Raw genomic sequence first — 20,249 nt, 5'->3', positions numbered from 1 at the left:
TCTTTCCCTGTTTAGTCACTGGGGTTCTACTTTCCCTTTATTTTTCCCGTTTTCGCAAAATATTATACCTGAGAACCTCTGTGTTTCCTTTTATTTTTTTACTCAATATCCTGTCCTAAAGAATTCATTTTAAAAAGAATAAATGATTGTAACATTGAGGAAATCTCAAGTCAAATGAAGAGCATAATCAAAAGAGATTTTAGCTTATTCTTGCCCCCTAAGAAAATATTTTTTTCCTGTGATCTGACACCCCACAGTCAATTCTTTAAACAAAGTAGGATTTAAATTTCACTTTGGAGTAACATCAGAAATAATTTCTTCTCCCTCACTGCCCCCCTTTTCTTTTCTTAGCCCTCCTGCCTACAAGTGTCCTCTACCCCAGACCCACACACTTAGCTACCACTCAAATTAACCACCTGGCGAGGGTCCTTTTCATCAGTGAGGCCTGTTGAGAAGAGGGTCCTCAGCTCACTGTGGATCATCCACAGCTTCGCAGAGAGTTTCTGGCAATGGACACCTTGTCCTAGCAAATCTTAAAAGTATTTTTGACAGCCAGAATTGTCAAAGATAGGAGTAGGGTGAAATGTTTTATATACGTTTCCGTTAGGAATTTCCATGAACATCTCTGAGTACTCCACTCACAGGAAAAGTTTAGAAACACAAGAGCATTCTAAAAGGGGTGATGAGACTCTGGCTAATGTCTCTCAAATGTAAAACGTGGACTTTCAGATGATGTGGTCACCTTTGCCTTCTGCAATGTCAGCATTTCAAAATGGGTAAAGGATATGGATTAGATAGGAACTGAATGCAAGTGTGTTTTGCAAATAGTTTCTTTTAAGATAACCACAGATGATGGTTGAATGTTTAAGGTATTAATACAATCAGTATTTAACCTTGTGTAACTCCGCTTCATCAAATCACGCCCTGCATGTTGATTGCATTAGGCCGGGTCAGTGGTTTCTTGCTTAGGAATATCTTATAAGAATCTGAACAGGAAGGCAGCAGTAGCTGATCAGCTACTGTTTATTTGCATACTGAGCATGTCATCAGTAATACAAAAGACAAGGTCTTTAAGTTGAAAGAGCAGTGGGATTGGCATGAATTTTGCTTAATGGTGTGTAATAAGCAAAGTAGTTTGTGGTGCCAGAAACTGACGGGATCCATTATGTTAAAACAGATATATGTCTTTAATTTAGGGGTATTATGTAAATCTGACAGGAGTTTTTCCCTTTATTTTCCTGTAGTTTAACTTTAATTGCTCCAAGATTAATTCCAATTTCTCCCTTCCTCCAGAGGGTGATGAGACGGGCGTGATGGATAATCTTCTAGAAGCCCTGCAATCAGGTGCAGCATTCCGAGACCGCAGAAAGCGGATTCCAAGGAATCCAGGTAAGAGCCATTCCAGCTCACATGGTATTATAGAATGTAAGTGCTCAGAGCCAAGTACCAAAAACAACCCAAAAGACAAAAACAACCTTTCTCATGAAAAAAATGTTTTTAAATAGTTGATCTCCGTTCATGTGTGAAATCTCAGCAGGCTTCTATATCTAAGTGATCACAAGTTTCAACTTGGTAAAAGCATCTTCAAATAAATGTAGGCTTTGCAAAAAAAAATTTAGAAGCAAGGATCCTGCTGTGTTTCATATTAAATATTTTTAATTGTGATTTTATGAACATGTGGTTTGAGTAGAAGATGGTTTAAAACCATAAATGTAATTAAATCATTCCAAGTAATTAGCCCTAATGATGTCACGTTAGCTATTTACAGGTAAGGAAACTGAGATAATGCTCCTTTCCAGAGGCCATTTTGGCTTTGCAGTCCATTCTCCATTCTCCATTCTCCATGTTACTAAAGAGAGGACAGGCACAGATGATCCAAGATCCCCAAAAGTCCCAAAATGTTGGAACCCCCTTTTTGTGTTTGTTTGATTAGTAACAAAGCCACACTATGAAAGTTGATCTCGGAGGAAGAAAAAACATAAAAGAAGCAGCACAAGCTCCCTCACTCAAGTGGACCCAGAAAGTTGTCTGCCTTTCCTCTTCATACCCTATGACTGAAGTAACTAATAGCTCCTCTCAGAATAATCCAAGTAGGCTGAGCTATCCATCTCCTCTAAGGAAATGTTTATATTTTTAGTTCCTATCTTTCTTGAAGTAGAGGGAGAAACTAGGTGTGTTGACTGTAAAAGCTCTCTTCATGGGCTGTAGAGCTATACGGAGACATAAATGAAAAAAGGAAAATTAATAGTAAACATGGAAACTCTACTTAATTTAGATTAGTAAGGTTTGCCGTGAATAGCCTACAATTCAAAAATATCCTGTGTTTAGAATAGAAATGATCACATTTTATTAAAATGGAAATTGGTACCTCTCAAAACAGTTGTACTCCAACAAACCATTGAAAGAAATGGATCCCAGAGCAGAATGGTCCAGAAAAGCTTTTGGCAATGGTGAAATTCATGGTGGAAGACAATATAAGTTATATTTCATCTTTTTCACATTTGAGTGAATCCCGATGTGTACATTAGCCTGAGGGTTAGATTTGGTTGAGAGGACAAGAGCGTTTTGGTTGGAGTGTAAGACCGCTTTATGTGGATGAAGACATTGCAGATGGCCTACAGAAAGAGTGGAAGACTGCAGGAAAGAAACTTAACATCTATATTTATATGTCCATGTTTTTTACAGTAATGCTGCATGGCAGAATGTTAGGAGCACTACTAATCTGTCCTCAATCTTTACCTGTAAAATGAGAATATTCTATCATGCTACCAGAGGCCCCTGCCACCTTTTAAGGAAAACAGAAACCTTCCCTGCTCTTTCTTGAACAATCAGAGCATTAACAGGCAGTGGAAGCAAACTGAAATAATTTTTCTATCAATTCTGTTCTCTGTTAAGCAGCTGATAAGTAAAAGCATGTTATTCTGTGCCATAAAAGAACTGCCATCATCTTTCTAGGCTGTTTATTTTTAAAATACATTTGCTAAGGCCCCTGTCTGACTAGTCTCACACCTCATACTGACTCTAGAACGACTGTACTGAGAGAAAGAGATCATTCCATGGGGTTTCTGTGCGTTTGGTACTCAAGGGAATATAGTGTTGTCAACTGTGAAACACCAAGAATATATTCACAAACTGCGTAATTTTTTAGTACTGATTCCAAGTAATCTAAATTGGGACCTCTTTTGCTTTGTAGTTGGAGGGCCTCCATGAACACGTAGGGTCAAAAATATCAGCCCACTTAGCCCTGGCAGTCATTCCAAGTGGCAGCAGCCAATGCAAATGTCTAGCGGTAAGAAGAAACTAGAAGGCAGACAGTGGCAGTGATTGGTAAAGCATCTTGGACATCAGTAGAAGTGCTTGAAGGGATGGGGAGGGGAAGGCAGGCACAGAGTTAGCAAGTCTGCCAAAAACTCTCCCGTCTGCTTCCCTCTTTCTGAAAGCGACAGACCTGGGGGGCTTTTCCAGATTTCCTCGCTGTTTCTGCCTCTCTTAGCTAAGATCATCCTTTCCTGCTGGCCTCCTTTTGTTTTCACTTTCCTAAGCACCTTATTTGGTTCTTTTCCAAGATCCCATTGACTTTCTATTGCTACACTTTCCCTGTTTAACCCCAGCATCCTTGCTCCTGTCCAGAAACCTCTACTTCACCATGATGAGATAAAAGCAGAAAAATCAAATTATAGAGAAAGGCTGTTTTCTCCAAGTAAAGTCATATCAGAGGGAATAGCCAAAATATCTGAAATCAGAGTGAACCACAGACAGCAAAGAGGTACTGCTCTGCTTGCCAACCCCATTATCATTGCTTACAGATGGACACCCCGGCATGTAAAATGCAGAGCCCTACAACTGTGCTTCTAATTGCAGTGTTTGCAATTGCATATTTAAACAAAATCAGGTGAGTCTGTATTCTTCATTAGAAAATCAGAATGTTAATAAATGGTATGATTAGTTACCGACATTGCAAATCTTCCACAGTGAGCCGATGTTCCCCTCCCCAAGAAGAGCTCATATTAGTTAACTCAGAAGGAGCTCCCAAATATTGCCTCCAGCCCATTCAGCTGAGTGTGTTGTTTCAGTTAAGGGCACCAAAACCATTTTAAGGGAGACGATCATATCAGCAGTGATATTGAAAGTATAAATAACTGGTAAAGCGTGGGCCCCAGCCAATCAGAACGTGCACAGGCAATAAGTAGCCACTATAGCTGCTACTGGCTGTATTACCCAGATTACGGCTGTGCTGGTGTCAAACTTGGAGCTTAGGAAATGAGTCCCTAAACATTTATTCATGCATTGGACCTGTGTTCTGTGAAAGGTACTATGCTGGACATGATGGCAGATGCAGAAATAATTAAGTTTTCCTTCGTTATAAGACCCTTGTGTCTTATAGGAAAGATAAAAAAAGACAGAAAGACTACAGGATAAGGCAGATGATAAGGGGCATTATACACCAGGTGTTAATAACATACTGTGTGAGTTCTGAGGAGGGAAATATTGTACCATATTGATATGTCAGAAAAAAAATCATGGAGAAAATGGCTTTGAAGGATGAGTATGGATTTCAGCAGTAGGAGTTGGAGGTGGGGATAGTGGGCATTTGAGTCAAATGAAACATCATTAAGAGTTTAGAAAGTGCAAAGCATTTTGGGAGAATGGCAAATGGTACAGCTAGTAAGAAAATAGGTTATATAAAGTGTAAAAGTATGGAGATAATTCTGGAAAAGTGGGTTGTTACCCTATCACACAGTGCTTGAATAAGAGACTAAGGTGTTCGCATATCATTCTTTAGGCAATGGGAGTATATTGTTTTTAGCAGTGGAAGAATATGATCAAAGCTCTATATTAGGACATTTAATCTATAGGAATGTAGGTGATGAATTAGTCATATTCTTAGTCATATGACTAATTCTTAGTCAAAAGGAGATAATTTAGGGGAAGGGGAGTAGCCAGGAGTCAAGGATAATCCTAGGGTTTTGACTTTGCTTAGCTGGGAGGACAGTTGGGTTATGAGAGAAAACTATTAAGATCAGGAAAAAGGAATAGTGATAGAAGACAAATTCAGTTTTGGGCAAGTGAAACTGAAAGTGGTAGCAGAGCATTGAGGTCAAGATGTCCAGAACTTTCTTGGAAATATGAGTGTAGATTTCGTCACAAGAGGTTGAGTTTGTGAGATTTCTGGTTATACTTTGGAAATGGAAGAGATTATAAGAGAGATTATTAAGCGAAAAGAGATCCAAAACCAGAACCTTGAAAATGCCTCCCCTTTGGGGCTAAAAGCAGAACTAGCAGAGAAGATAGACCAGGAGCAGTTGGGTATGTAGGAGGCCAGTCAAGACATTATTATTCTAGAAGCAAAGGAAGGCAGAAAAGGTGGGCATTTTCAATAATGGCATATGCTACAGTGGAATCGAAAAGGATAAAGACCAATGATTTGCCATTTGGGAGCTTTCTAGTGACATTTTAAGAGCATCTTTTCCATATTGGAATGGAATTGGGAGCCAGAATGCAGGGACTCAGCAGTGAGTAGATGGTGAGGCTCTAGGGGTAGATAGTATCCATTCAACAATGAAACAATTCTATTGGATGCCCCCTGGGCATCACGTGCTGGATTAGGTACTGAGGATGCAACACCCAACAGGACTCTTGCCTCAAGGTGCTCACATACCATTTGGGAAAACATGAATATAATCCACGTGATACAAGTGTAGTGCAAGAAACTAACATAGCATTTCAAATCAACTATACTTCAATTAAAAAAATTTTTTTAAATTAAAAAATGCAGTGCAATCTTATATGTGCCATAATGAGGTAGGAATCGTGTGCTTGTGCAGCACAGGGCATAGAGTAGCTCCCCGCATCCCCTCCCCTCTCGTCTTTATATTCCCTAGAATATGGGCTACCCTTTCTAGAAGTTTGGTTTGCAAAAGGAGCATCTCAGTTTTCCTTAATTATCTAGGATGGATTTATCATCTATAAATTTGGCCAAATCTTTCTGGACCCTCTTTGTTACAGCCTGTGTTAGCACTTAAGGTAATAAGTCCCATATGTTTACAATCTACTTTGTAAAGAATTGCCCATCAGTATTCCCAACTTTGCCATTATAAGATCAAAGGTAAGCTTTGGAGGAAAAAGAAACACATGATGAAAAACCTTGCAGGAGTAAAAACCACACTTAAAATATTAATACACAATGCCACATCTGTTTTCTTTCTGAATAGCTACAGATACTTAGAACGTGCTTCTTCTCTTTGAACCAACTCCACCTCTTCCTTCTCTGCCCACTGTAAGTATAAACAGGCTTCTCGGCAATAGATAGATATCTAACTTAGCTATTTTAGCTCTGACTAGATTTTGATATACAGTTCTAGACATTAAAAACACGCACACACGAGAAAAGCATTATGGAGAAATGAAAGCAGGAAACAAAAGAAATGTACTTTGGTTTTAGAACCACTCAGGGCAACCAAGAAAACTAAATTTGAAAAAAACAGAAGGAACTCTGGAGACACATGACCCTACTTTTATGAATCAGCAAGATAAAAGTCTGAATGAGAAGGTATAATTTACCATTTGAGAACAGAGAGGAGACAAGAAACAATGATATTCAACAGAGGAAAAAACCAAACTCTTAAGTATTAGGAAAAGTATTTTCGTAGCAAAACAAAATCCACATTTTCTTGGGCCTCTCTACCTCACAGTAACCACTGTTCCTTCACTTTCACCTATAATACCATGCATTTCCCTGCCTGCTGTTTGCTATAGCAACCGGCACTCCCCCGCCTTCACGATGCCAGAGCCTATGAGAGGTCAGTGGCAAAGTGGGAAGAAATGCCTCTCTCTTCCTTGAGTGTGACACTTCACCTATGTACAGTGTGACACTCCACCAATGAACCAAGATAATATACTACTTAAGCATCAAGGTCTTACAGATATTTTTAGAAAAACAGCTTTCAGGTTTAAGTTACAGCCCTCTTGATCTCCTTAGGATTTGGCCCAATACAGCAAGGCCCAAAGACAAGCCCATGTAGTACTCAGTATCCTCCTCCTGTTTTGATGACCAGGGTCTGTTGGGGTTTTGTGTTTGTTTTTCTTTTATTATTTTTACTAGGTCAAGCTGGTCATTCATTCTAAGCTGTTTTACTTCTTCCTCCCTGTGGAAGAGTTCTTTCCCTTGAGCCTCCTCAGTCTCTATTTCTAAGTGTTAGAATCTTAGATTAGCCAACTAAACCCCATTTTGTCTATAGTGCAGTTATTAGATGGGAATGTGCAGTTCAAGTTTAGTAAAAAATGACATTATGCAAACAAACACACGGCATTGATCCAACTATTTATCTATCTTCTTCTTTTTTAAATTTTTTTTGCGGTACGCCGGCCTTTCACTGTTGTGGCCTCTCCCATTGCGGAGCACAGGCTGTGCAGGCTCAGACTCAGCGGCCATGGCTCACGGGCCCAGCCGCTCCTTTGCGGTACGCCGGCCTTTCACTGTTGTGGCCTCTCCCATTGCGGAGCACAGGCTCTGGACGTGCAGGCTCAGTGGCCATGACTCACGGACCCAGCCGCTCCGCGGCATGTGGGGTCTTCCCGGACCGGGGCACGAACCCGTGTCCCCTGCATCGGCAGGCGGACTCTCAACCACTGCTCCACCAGGGAAGCCGCTATTTATTGATCAAATAGTAGGGGCCAGGCAACAGTGCTAGGACCCTGGAGGGCAAAGATGGATAAAGCATGGGTCTTGCCCTCAAGAGCTCAGTGGCTCATGGGAGAGACAGAATTATACATAATGTAAATGCTATGATATAAGTATGTACGAAGTGCTAAAAGAGGAATAAACTGCCTAGAGAATTCAAGGAAGTTTTCATGATGAAAGTGGCATTTGAACTGTTTTGAAGGATGAATAGTAGTTTGTCTGGAGAACAGGGGGAATGGTGGCAAATACATGCAATGGAGACATGGAAGGGAACAGTGGTAGTGATGAAAAGTTTGTTGCAACAAAAAGCCAACACACACACACACACACACACACACACACACACACACACACACATGAAAGCAAGCGGGGTTGAGACTGGAGATAACCAATTTGGGGAACATCTGCATGTATATGATTATAGAAACCTTGGGATCACCCAGGAAGAGTATGTCCAATGAGAGGTAAAGGCCAAGACTAGTGCCTTTGGGAATTACAATATTTAGGTGGAAAACAGAGGAATCAACAAAGGGCACTGAGAAAAAAAAAATAGAAAGGGAAGAAGAGAAACAGCAAAAAGTGATGCCTGGAAGACCGAGGTTAGAGAGAATTTCAGAATGGAGAAAGTCAGCAAGGTCACATCCTGCAGAAAGTTAAGTAAGTAGAATGATGACTGAAAATAGACCAGTGGGTTTGTCAACTAGCAGGTAACAGCTGTCCTTTTCCTGAGCAGTTTCAGTAGAATGGTGAGGGCCAAGAGGGAGGATTTAATGGATTAAAGAATGAAGAATATCTTTTGTTCCTTAAGTGCTGGCGCTTGAAGGAAAGAAAGAGAGTTAGAGAATGAAAAGATAAATTGAATCTCTTCTAGAGATTCTGACAGGAAACTCTAGATGTTTTCAAGGGTCTTGAATGGCATTGCCAATCATAAATTATGCCTGGTTTTACTTCCAAATGTAGGACACTTTTCCCTCTTAATTCAACTGTATTTATTGAGCATATACTATGCGATGTACTTAAAATACTTTAGCATGCTTGGCGTTTTACAGTTAGCAAAGCACTTTCTCATCTGCTGTGTGTATGGGATTCATAGCCATCTAATAATGCAGAGTTCTGTTTGCATAAGTTAAAATGAAGGACATTTGTGGCTCATACAGAGAGTTTAGCTGGTAGGGGTGGAGGTGGGGAAGGAGACAAAAAGGATCAAATAATCCTCAGGCCAGCCACTCAGTATTCTCAGGAGCATTAGCTCGGTTACCTCTTGGCAATAACTAGAGGGTGAATTCTAGGATCTTGGTGAAATCGATCAACATTTAGGTGACAGTTATAAATACGAGAGCAGGTAAAATAATCTGGGGAAAATGAGTAGAGCAGTGGGCAAAGGGAAAACCCTGGACACAACAAACATTTGTGACACTGGTTCTCAGCCCTGGCTACACACTGGAATCACTTTGAGGTACTTCTAAAAAATACCCATGTCCAGTTCCTCTCTGAGGCAATCAAGTCCAAATCTATGGAGTCAGAATCTGAGCAATAGTATATTTTAAAATTAATTCAGATATACACTACTATATGTTAAATAGATAAACAACAAACACCTACTGTATAGCACAGGGCACCGTATTCAATATCTCATAATAGCCTATAATGGAAAATAATCTGAAAAAGAAGAAATATGTGTGTAACTGACTCACTTTGCTGTACATCTCAAACCAACACAACATTGTAAATCAACTGTACTTCAATTAAAAAAAAAAAGTTACTCTGGCGATTTTAATGTGTCACCAAAGTTGACAACCACCAATTTATGGGACTAGCTTGGAAACCGAAGCACATAAAAGATAGCATGAAGGGGTTTGTTCTGGAGGAGTGGGGAGAAAAAAGCTAGTGTGGTATGGCTGAGGCCAAAGGAATAGAGCTTTTCAAAGAGTAAGTGCTGAATAGCATCAGATGTAGCCAGGAGGACCAATAAAATAAGGATTGGAAAGGATCCAGTGGATTTAACTCTTAGGAATTCATTGGTGACCTTAGCAGAAACAGTTTTAGGAGAGTGTGTTTGGACGGGGGTGAGAGTGAGGCAGATGCCTTGAGTTCTAAAATGCTATTCATTTTTAAGGCCACTTAATTTAGTGTCTTCTTTTTTCATCGCTTCATGTGAATCTTATGATGAAGTGTGTACCTGTATTAGTTACTTAATTTTTGTTTTTTTCTTTTTCTTTACGGAAATTAAATTTTACTTTCAGGACAGATACATACATGTATTGATTAATAAGACCTAGGTTTGCATTAGGGAGGCTAGAAACAAGATTGCTATGTAGTCTATCCTTGATTATTCTTTGACAACTGGAGAACAAATTGAACACAGACCATTTGTGCCCTATTTATATGCAAAATTGTTCTAAGCAAGCACTGATGATGTTCTCTATAGAAATTTCAATCACTTTGCTTGTCTGTTCTCCTACACAACATAATCAGTTCTGCTGCAAATTTCTTCACTGGTGATCTCTGCGAGCTAGTAGGTGATAAGGTCAATTTCAGTTGATTTTTATGAGAATATGAATTTAACAGGCTTCCTTTAGATATTGGAATATGGGATAAGTTCGGACAAGCAATTATTATGCAGCAGTAAATTTCTCTTGGTAGTTTTAATTCCATGTCAAGAATTCGCAGACATGCTAATGTTGGTAGCTAAGCGCCCATAACCACCTGCTTATTTACAAACCTTTAGTTCAGGAATAAATCACTGGGACCCTATATGTCGGGTGCGTGATACTGCTCTAACATGAGCAGACACTCTGTGCATTTATAACTATATTAAATGACAAGGTATTTATCAGACTGTCATAGGTATCTTAAATTTTCTAGAAAACTAATTGCTTTCAAAACTAAAGGGAAATAATTGTTCTAATTGTTGGTTGTAATGATAGGCTTATTTCTCTCATATGGACTCGGTAGTATATTATTGAAAATTTTCCTAAACGGGGATAAGAAATGATAAACTCTGCTTCCTGTCCAGCTGAATTCCATCTGCTGCCCCAATTGCCAAAGGCTGCTAGATTCACCTGCAAATGAATGTACTCCCTACCCATCTCCCAGTTTTAATGAAACCTTTGGAAATACCTCTCCTATGTATTATGATTTGAACCTTACTCCTAGTAGTTTCTTTCCTTGTGCCCATTAAAATGAGAGGAGACGAACGAGAAGGAAGGAAGAGGGCAGTGGGTACCTAAGGCTCTATAATACCCTTCTGAGCTTCAAGTTCTTCCATTATTCATTGGTATTTTTTGCATTTGCAAAAGGATGAGCCCAGATACCTTGAACCTAATATTGTGCTTCTCCTATTCCAGGAAGCCTTTTAAGGTTATGCTCAATGTCAACTCTCTTAAAGATATTGATGATGCAAAGTATTACAATATGGCAAGGTTTATAACTACATTTCACTATTAAAAGATTGTGATATATTTTTAGTACCTAGCACATACCTCAGTATAGTGTATACTCTTGATAACTGCTTGTTGAACACTTCACAATTATCAAAAAAAAAAAGAAATTGAATCTACATGAACGCCTTTTCAATATATTGTACCTAAAGCTATCTCTCAAGTTTGAAATTTGGAGGATGAGGAAATAGAAATTCCATCCTACATCATTGTAAATGGAATTCCATTAAATCTGAGTTTATTTTATGGGCAAGCTCGAATGTCCTATGTATGTTACCTTCACATGACCTTTTCTACTCAGTAATGTTTAGGCTTGACAAGTGAAGAAAAATGCTGTTTTTTTTTTTTTTTTTTTTTTGCGGTACGTGGGCCTCTCACTGTTGTGGCCTCTCCCGTTGCGGAGCACAGGCTCCGGACGCGCAGGCTCGGAGGCCACAGCTCACGGGCCTAGCCACTCTGCGGCATGTGGGATCTTCCCGGACCAGGGCACGAACCCGTGTCCCCCTGCATTGGCAGGCGGACGGACTCTCAACCGCTGCACCACCAGGGAAGCTCAATGCTGAGTTTTTATAAAAACAAAATATAACTATATGCCATTACTCTTATTCTTACATCCATTGTACTTGCATTTGCTGCCTCTTTGTCATTCTCAACTCAAATCATGGTTTGTTCTATTCCTATGACTTAGAGGGCAAAATTCCTAAGTACTACTAGAGAAAATACAGGAAAAGTAGATTGACAACAGCCTTTTAAGTTTTACATATCTTCTCATCAGTCTTTGCAAATATGTCCTACAAGACAGGGGAGGTGGACGGGAGTTAGTGAATCTCTTTAGAATAACATTAAATAGTAATTGTTTTTCCAGTTTTCTCACAGATTTACTCAGGAGGACCAATCTTTCTGAAATGTAAGGGGTTTTATCTAGTACTTAGGGGTATTCTAGGGATTTGAACTGTTTGTTTCAGAGACTTTCTAGAATCCAGGATGATATTTTCCCTTTCCACTTGGGAAGGTTTTAGCTTGAGATTTCTGGGGTTACTGGTCTGTTCTATTGTTTGTCTTGCATAGATGTAGTATACAGCAAGCAAAACAGTACTCTCTGGACAATGAACAGGGATTTTTTTTTTTTTTTTTTTCATGTCATACACTGTTCACCACTCTGCAGTGGTTTCAGAAAGCCAGTGCATATCCTGGACACAAAGAAACGAAAAAACACAAAAACAAGGATATGATTTTCATATTGTTGTTTGGAAAGTCAACACTGTTGGGCATGGATTTCATCTTTCTTGCACAGTTAGAATTCCTGTTAGAACTTTAGCAGCCTTATAGCTATTAATCAAAAGTATACATGCTTATTGTGTTTTCTAATAAACTGATAGATTATCTTCAAATATTTGGAGTTAACCTGTGAAGGGAAATTTGTACCAGGAGGGATAAGCAGTATGGCTTTGTGTGGATAGGCCAGTGTTTATTTTAGTTATGTTTGTAACTTCATCTCAGTCATCTATATCAGTACTATTTTATGTGACAGAGATCATGCGAGATGACTGTGCTTTGTGCATAATATTTGTAGATTTTATTTTATTATCATATCAACAGATAATTGGAATCAAACCTAAACATTTTTGAATTGAAAAGAAAAAGGACTCTTTAAAAAACTTTTCTAGTACGTAGATTTCATTTTAAGGTCCAAATTGAACTCTCATGCACACATAGAGAACATTAAAACAAGTTCAGTTAATAGTCCTAAAAACCCACAACATGAAGGCACCAAGTGCCTTCCTTAGTGACTGGGGTAATGGTCCAAGATAGAAAATAAACTTAGAAATGAAGTTCCAACATAATGAAGTTCTAGGAAATTATTAGAGGATATTTTAAATGTTGAATTCAGGGTGGTAGCAGATTGGGAAGGGCAAATGGGAAGAAAAGTATCACATCTAGCAATTTAAATATTTTTTTTCAGTTGCCATAAATAGTATTGATCAGTTTGCATGGCTCATTTAGAACTGAAACTTCCTGGCAGAGGAAGGTGCAAAGCACTGAAAAAGGATTATGGTCAAGTTGAATGGTGTCCACACAGATTCTTTGCATTATAAATTATCCTTATGCTTCCAGTTTCTTAACTTTTTTCCCACTTACCATGCTTTGCGGTCCTGGGGCCTTTTGTACACCGCTTTCCTCACTTCCCTTCTGCTGCTTCAGAAGGATCCTGTTTTATCAATTTATCTCCCTCACAACACTGTTTCCCACCTCCATTGTCCCAATCTGATTTTCCACACGCTAGCCTTGGAAAAGAAAAACTAGGGGGAGGAAATGGGGGAATATAATTATATCAGCATTGTTTGAAGTCTATTTTATTTCTCTTAAATCTCAGCATTGTCCCTTTTATGAAAACAAAGACTACTGGCAATACTTATTGTTCCAAATAAATCCTCTCTTACTTTATGCCAAATTGTTCCTGATCTTGGTGGCAGGGAGGGGGGCAACGAAGGACATTTCAAAGGGGCAGGGGAACATTACTGGATGGACTCTTGGCTCCCAACCGTTTTGGAATTATGATGTCATTGCTCCTGAAATTTATAAGTACTCCTGATAGTGAGGAAAGCATCAAGTAGACAATAAACCTTAATAAATTACATAATACATAAATTATTTCACCAATTAGTATAGACAATTGTGAAATGACTACATGAGTTTTTTGCTCTCAAAAAGTATACACTCTTAAAAAGAAAACCGAAAGTACCTTTTCATAAAAATTCCTCAAATCACAATGCCCTGTTATTTACAGCTTGACAGGTATGAATGTCTTCAATGAAAAGGAAGATGTTCGGGATTTCAATGAGTAGTTTAGCAGGTTTAGTATTTTTTTATTTTTGTCTCTCTACATTCATTCAAATAAAATATTAGATTTTACTGGAACAGGTCATAATTAAGTTCTACTCTAAGGAGATTTCTTTATTATTAAGGCACATAAAACAAAACTTTCTTAAAAAAGCACTTTTCTTATAAGCTAATATGTTAAATTTTTTCTCTAATATCTTGAAAATGTACGCCTCCGTTCATTTAATTTTTTCCTTAACTTGAAGACTAACTCCAGTAAAAGAAAGACTGTACAGTGTGTGTGCTTATCTGTTTACCTAAACCCAAGTGTGGCCCTTGGAAAGTAGCACCTCTTATCAATCGTGATTGTTTTCATCAAATCTTGCAAAAACATTTTTGTTATGCATTATGCATAATTTATCCAACTACTACTTAACTTCTATTCTTGACCATTAAATAGGTTTTGTTACCCTCGTTGATTTGGCTATAGAAGTTAAATATGGCAATTTTTCTTTAGTGGAAAAGAAGCTCCATTTTGAAGTATCCCTTCTTTTGGCTTTTCTGAGCTCTATAACATGTGGTACATGTCCTGGCATAATTGAAGGTAAAAAGGGTAGTGATTGGGTAGAATTCATCACAGAATTTCACTTCCTAACTGTGTATCCAAATTTGCTTTTGTACCAATTAGCTATGACCTTTTATTCTAGCCTTAAGGTACGAGATTATTAGAGGCAACCATTTCTGAAATATTTTCTTTCTAATAGTAGTTTAAGCAAATTTCCTTGCAGTGCTGACTCTTTTTCAGGGCGGTCCCCGCCCCCCGTGTGCTGCTTCTTTCCACTAAGCTGCTAAATCTTTCGCAGAGGAAATAAGCGTAATGTTTCTGGAAACCTGAAGAGCTTGTGCCCTTTTCTGAGTGTCCTACTTAAGAAATATTGCAGCTGCAGTGGCCTTATGTGCCTTAGTTTCTTTCTGTTTCTCTCTGCGGGGAAATTCCTGCTTTAAGGTAGACCCACGCTCTTTTATTCCTGGAATTTTCCTCTTCTAAATGATGTGAAAGCTTCAGTCGCGTTTTTAAAGCACATTGTTTCTTTGTCAACTTATTTCACATCAGTTGACCATGCAGCTTGTAGGAATTATGGGGACATATGGGTTTATGGGTAAGAGGGTCTAAATGAATACTTATAAATCCATCTTTTCTATGAGAGAAATAACCCAAAGCAAGAGCTCTCTGAACACAGCCATAATAACGCGATCCTTAGAGATGACGCACAGTGCATTACCTATGTATGTGATACGGGGAACATCTCCACAGCCCATAAAACGTCAGAAATGCAGCTAAAATGAAAACAAACCCCTGGTACATTTTCACGGTGCTTCAGTCATAGGACAACATTGCTGCCAAGTGAAAAGGTCCCATTTGACTTGCATTTGGGGCAGAGAATGAGAGAACTTTGCTAAGGTTGCCTTGTTTATTCCCCTTCCTCCAAAGCATTTCTTTTATGTGGTTCCTCCACTTTCCCACCCACTTGTCATTTTATTTGTTTTCAATGTGAATATCATACTATTTATGACATGGTCACTGCTTTTGAAGTTCACTTTCCAGAGCTTTAAGTTTTATGGAGAAGATGATAATTTTCTAAAAAAAAATTTAAAAATAGGTCATCAAACAAATTAGTGAAATCCCGCTCAAATAATAGAAGGAGGCAAACCTGACATTCAACTTTGACATCTAATTTGAATCTTTTGTGCATGCTGTTCTGAAAGCTCCTACCACTTGTTAAGTTTGAATGGGAGAGAACAAAACAGAGATAGTAGAATATTACTTCTTTTTCACTACCTTTAAATTAATTGTAGATTACACGGAACCATATCTTCATTATTAAAGTGAGAAATTCAATAAGTACTCTAAAGTGTTCTACTCTTCTAACTCCTTTAATAATGTCAAGATTCTGCATCAGAAGAGCAAGGGAATTAATATTTTGTTATGGTTAAAATTTTTTTTCTCTCTCTAAACTAACAAACTTAAAAATTCTTTTTTCTCACATTTATGATTCTTCTTAGGCTAATTGAAACAGAATTCACATGGGTAATTTATATTACTGACTGCCTGCTGCTTAAACATTCATGGAAGGAAAAATCAAGTTGTGGAATAAAAAGAAATAAGCCTAAAAAAAAAAAAAAAAGGCTGCTTTGAAAAGACGATATTAACAATTTTAGTAGTTTATATTTTCTTAAATAAGGTAGTTTTGAAACATGTAAATACGTGAAGCTGGAAATGAATCTTCCTTATTCTAGCACTGGTTATGATTCATGGTCAGCACTGGTGCAAGCTGGTAATTTACAAACCTCATAGATTTTTACTGCTCTTTGTACCCCTATGTGTCAACTGTACAAATGATAAAATAATAATCAAAGGACTGATGGTCAGTATAATAGCTATTGTGCTCTAGATATCTTTTATGCTTTGACATTAAATGTCTCTCTTACCTTGGTATCTACTTTTCAAAAATCTACTACCCATTCCTGATACTATTTAACTGGGGTTATTAGTCCTTTGACAGTACTGCATGCTATTGACAGTATCTTTTAATTTGCTTAATTTCCTGACATTTTCTATGTAAATGTTTTACATTGGGACTTTTAAATGCCAGCTTTGTGCTTAAAATAGAAAAGCCTTCCACTAATAAGATTTAGTCATATCACCTAAGTACTACAGAGTTTTCCCAGATGTAAAGAGGGAGAGATAAAGAAGGGATCACAGATAATAAATTTGCCCTGCTTTCTCCACAAAGTTATTACAGCAAGCCTTAAGTCTCAGCTTTTATTGATAAATATAAATATGGATTATGTAAGGAAAGCCTATGCCTGTTTAAAATAGCATTCAAATCTGGTTTTAGTCATTGCGTTGGGCCAAACCGCTCCATAAGCAGTCCCAAGGCAATCTGAAAACATGTATTTGTTGCATAATCTGTTTTTATTGCATATGTATTTTATTTTATGATTTTGTAATTAAAGTAATACAACTAAATAATATTTCCTGGCTAACTAGCAGGTAAACAACTTGACACAATATAAATGTATTTTATTTGTGAAACAACTGATGGTCATTCCAAAGCAAGATTGTTGGGGAGGGGTGGAAGAAGGTAGGATTTTCAATTGGTTACCAGGCTTTTAACAAAACAATTCCTATTATAATCCTAGAGAATTTCATCTGCCTAAATCCCCACTCAGATGGCAAGCAAGGAGTGAGAGCTGTAGTCAGAGGAACAAAGGATAAGGGGACCCATATCTGAATGAGCCCCTCCTCCCCCCATGGTGCCCTTTAGAGGGATCCATTATGCCCTGGGTTAGAACCTCTCACTATTGCTTGTGAAAATACTCGGGCATTGAATGGTGCTGTATGTCTTACATTCTACTTACTAAAATTGCTTATACAATTTCAATTGGCTATGGTATTTATCATGTTCTGTCCTCAGCATTATGTAGCATGGTTAAGCCTACAAAGCAGCTGCTTTTTTTTTTTTTTTTTTTTTTTTTTTTTTTGGTGGATCAAGTGATTATTATGTATTATGCGCACATCAGTTCAAGTTTCTTGAGTGCTGTGGCATCTAGATGAAGGGTAGTAAATAAACATTAGGCTTTAAAAAAAAAAAAGACTTTTATGCCATTCAAATTCTACATTGCCTGGAAATAAATAGTGACTGTAGGACCCTTTTATTTCAATAATACTTAGATATATACATCCATTGGTGAGCACATATACATCTGCACCTTAACGTTGGTGGAATTTGCACATGGGCATCAGAAGGTAAAAATCCTCAAAGATATTATAAAATCATGTTATATAGTTAGTTTTTACAATGGTTCAAAACTAAGGGATGTCTGTGCGTACCATGAATTAATACGTGTACAATTTTTTAACCTATAACACTCTTGACAAAATAGCTTTAGAATGATAAGCAGCTTGGTTAGTTTCTTTTAAAGTATGTGGGTCTGGGGAGGATGGGTTTTAATTATAAAAGCCTCTTTGAAGATCATACTTGGTAAAACAAGCTATGTTGTATGTCTTCATGTACATATGTAACTCCTTTGGTGTCTGGTAAGAACTAGGTGCCATTCTATCATGTTTTCCACTCTCTCCTTGGGCTATTTCAAGTCTGAGACTTTCTCATTCTGCAGCCCCTGCCTCCCCACAGTTTCTGCCTTGATCCCTCAACCACATTGTCTCTTTTCTTCTCTTTCCATCTGGGAACTCTTATGTCCCACAGTTTACTGAAGTGCTATAACTGCAGCCTGTATCTCTTATTAACATATCTCTGTGCTATGCTTTTATGTGGTAGTATAGAATATTAATGCGATTAGCACCATTCATTAAGATGTACTGCCCATTTGAGTGACAGCCTTAAGTCACAGGATAAGCCTCCTTTAAAATGGTCTACTTTTTCTTTTTTTGAAGGAAGGGAAAATTTGTAATTAAAAAAAAAAGTTAAAACCTCTCAGAAAATCTACCATGGCTAATCCACTCAACACCCTCTCCCTCAAAAAAAGAGGAAGTTTCGACATTGAAACTTGGGGAATCTTCATAATGATAGCACATTTTCCCTACTTTAATAAATTAATCCATAAGTTAATCACAAGTGAGGATACCTTGCTTATTTCCTACAGTGACTATGAAGATAAAGTGACGAGCAGACGTACAAAATAAACTTATGGTTACCAAAGGGGAAGGGGGGGGGATAAATTAGGGGGTTCAGATTAACATGTACACACTACTATGTATAAAATAGATAACCAACAAGGACCTACTGTATAGCACAGAGAACTATACTCAATGTTTTGTAATAACCTATAAGGGGAAAGAATCTGAAAAAGAATACATATATATATATAAAACTGAATCACTTTGCTGTATACTTGAGACTAACACAACATTGTAAATCAACTATACTTAAATTTTTAAAAATAGTTAAGCAAATAGAAATTAGTAAAAAGTTAAAGTGAGATGGTAGATGTGAAATTTTTTGAAACTTTTAAAGTAAATTTATTTAAAGCTTGAACAAAGCTTTACAGTGTTTAAAGGTTACTATCATTACTATATTAAATCAATACCATTTATGTCAGTAGCTTCTCATTACTCTTAGGAAAATTCAAAATTTTTACAGTGGCTGGAAAGGCTCTGTATGATCCGACTCGTACCTACATTACCTGCCTCTTCTTGAATAGTTCAAGGCTGTGAGGACATACAGCACTCAGCTACAAAACTGTTATCATATTAAAAAGAGGAGCATTGTTTTGGGTGAAGCGATCTTCCAGTATTCATCCCTGAAACTGGAGCTTTTGGTAGTATTTGAGTAGTAATTTGATGGTTAAGAAGATGTGATGCCAGATTATTATGATTGTTTGGTCATTATTATGAAAATAGGTAAAATGTTATTGGTTTCATTTATATCTCTAATTGATTAAGGTAATGAACAAATAAAATGTAAGCCAGAATTTATGAGGTATTTAATTAATCGCAGTAAATATAGTATATTGAACTTCCAGTTACACTGCTTGTCAGACTTTCAATATAGGGTAAGTCTGATATTTTCTAAATGGAACAATTAGAACGAACCTTATTTTAAAGTATCCATCTCTCCATACTCCAGGTTCTAAATAATTATAGTGATATCTAATGTTAAAGCAACGGAAATATTGCCTGTACCCTGGCCTTCATAGTTCAACCTTAGACTTACATTTCTGTGGCTACATCTGTAATATAGAAAGTGTTTTATTTTCCTGGCTAACCTATTCGAGTGCAGTAAAATTTTTGAAAGAAAAATTATTTTGGATCAAGGGCAAGCAACTCCAGGAGTTAAAATAGTCATTTTTTCCCCTGATTATTTTTCAATCTAGAAAAAATTTTTAAAAATATTTTGCTTCGATACACTGAATATTCAAACATTTTAGTTATAACTGGACTACAAAAGTAATATATCTTTCTAAAAAAAAGAAGCTAATATAGTCAAATATGCATCTAAGAGATATCACTTGTTTATATATAATAATATCACCATAAAGATTTTCATATTGTTATTCTGATTTAAGTGTCCCTTCCTGGAGACAAACGTATATTTAAGTCTTATGATCAGAGGAGCCATAGCCATCACAGCTCTGTCAGAAGCAGAAATGTACTATTGATATTAATATTTTAGCTTTCCACTTGCTTTCATGAAACCTATGAACAGAAGCTATCAGTGTCTAGAGGTTGGCCTCAAATGACAAATTCAGCATGCTGTAAAAAGTGATACTAGGATTTCCTGCTG

The 20,249-nt window shown here is 37.5% G+C and overlaps 1 protein-coding gene across 1 annotated transcript in view; it reads left to right on the top strand.

Moving 5' to 3' along the window:
• DIAPH2 (diaphanous related formin 2) overlaps positions 1-20,249 on the top strand; it is an 886,998-nt gene that overhangs the window by 723,879 nt on the left and 142,870 nt on the right. Inside the window, exon 26 of the mRNA XM_007455866.1 lies at positions 1,294-1,389. Within this exon, the coding sequence (XP_007455928.1) occupies positions 1,294-1,389 (96 nt within the window). The remainder of the gene's footprint in view (positions 1-1,293; positions 1,390-20,249) is intronic.

This window comes from Lipotes vexillifer, unplaced genomic scaffold, assembly GCF_000442215.2.
Source record: "Lipotes vexillifer unplaced genomic scaffold, Lipotes_vexillifer_v1.1 scaffold82, whole genome shotgun sequence".
In the NCBI taxonomy this organism is placed as follows: Eukaryota; Metazoa; Chordata; class Mammalia; order Artiodactyla; family Lipotidae; genus Lipotes; species Lipotes vexillifer.
The sequence above is the reverse complement of the archived record's forward strand: the minus strand, read 5'-3'. Positions and strand labels throughout refer to the sequence as shown.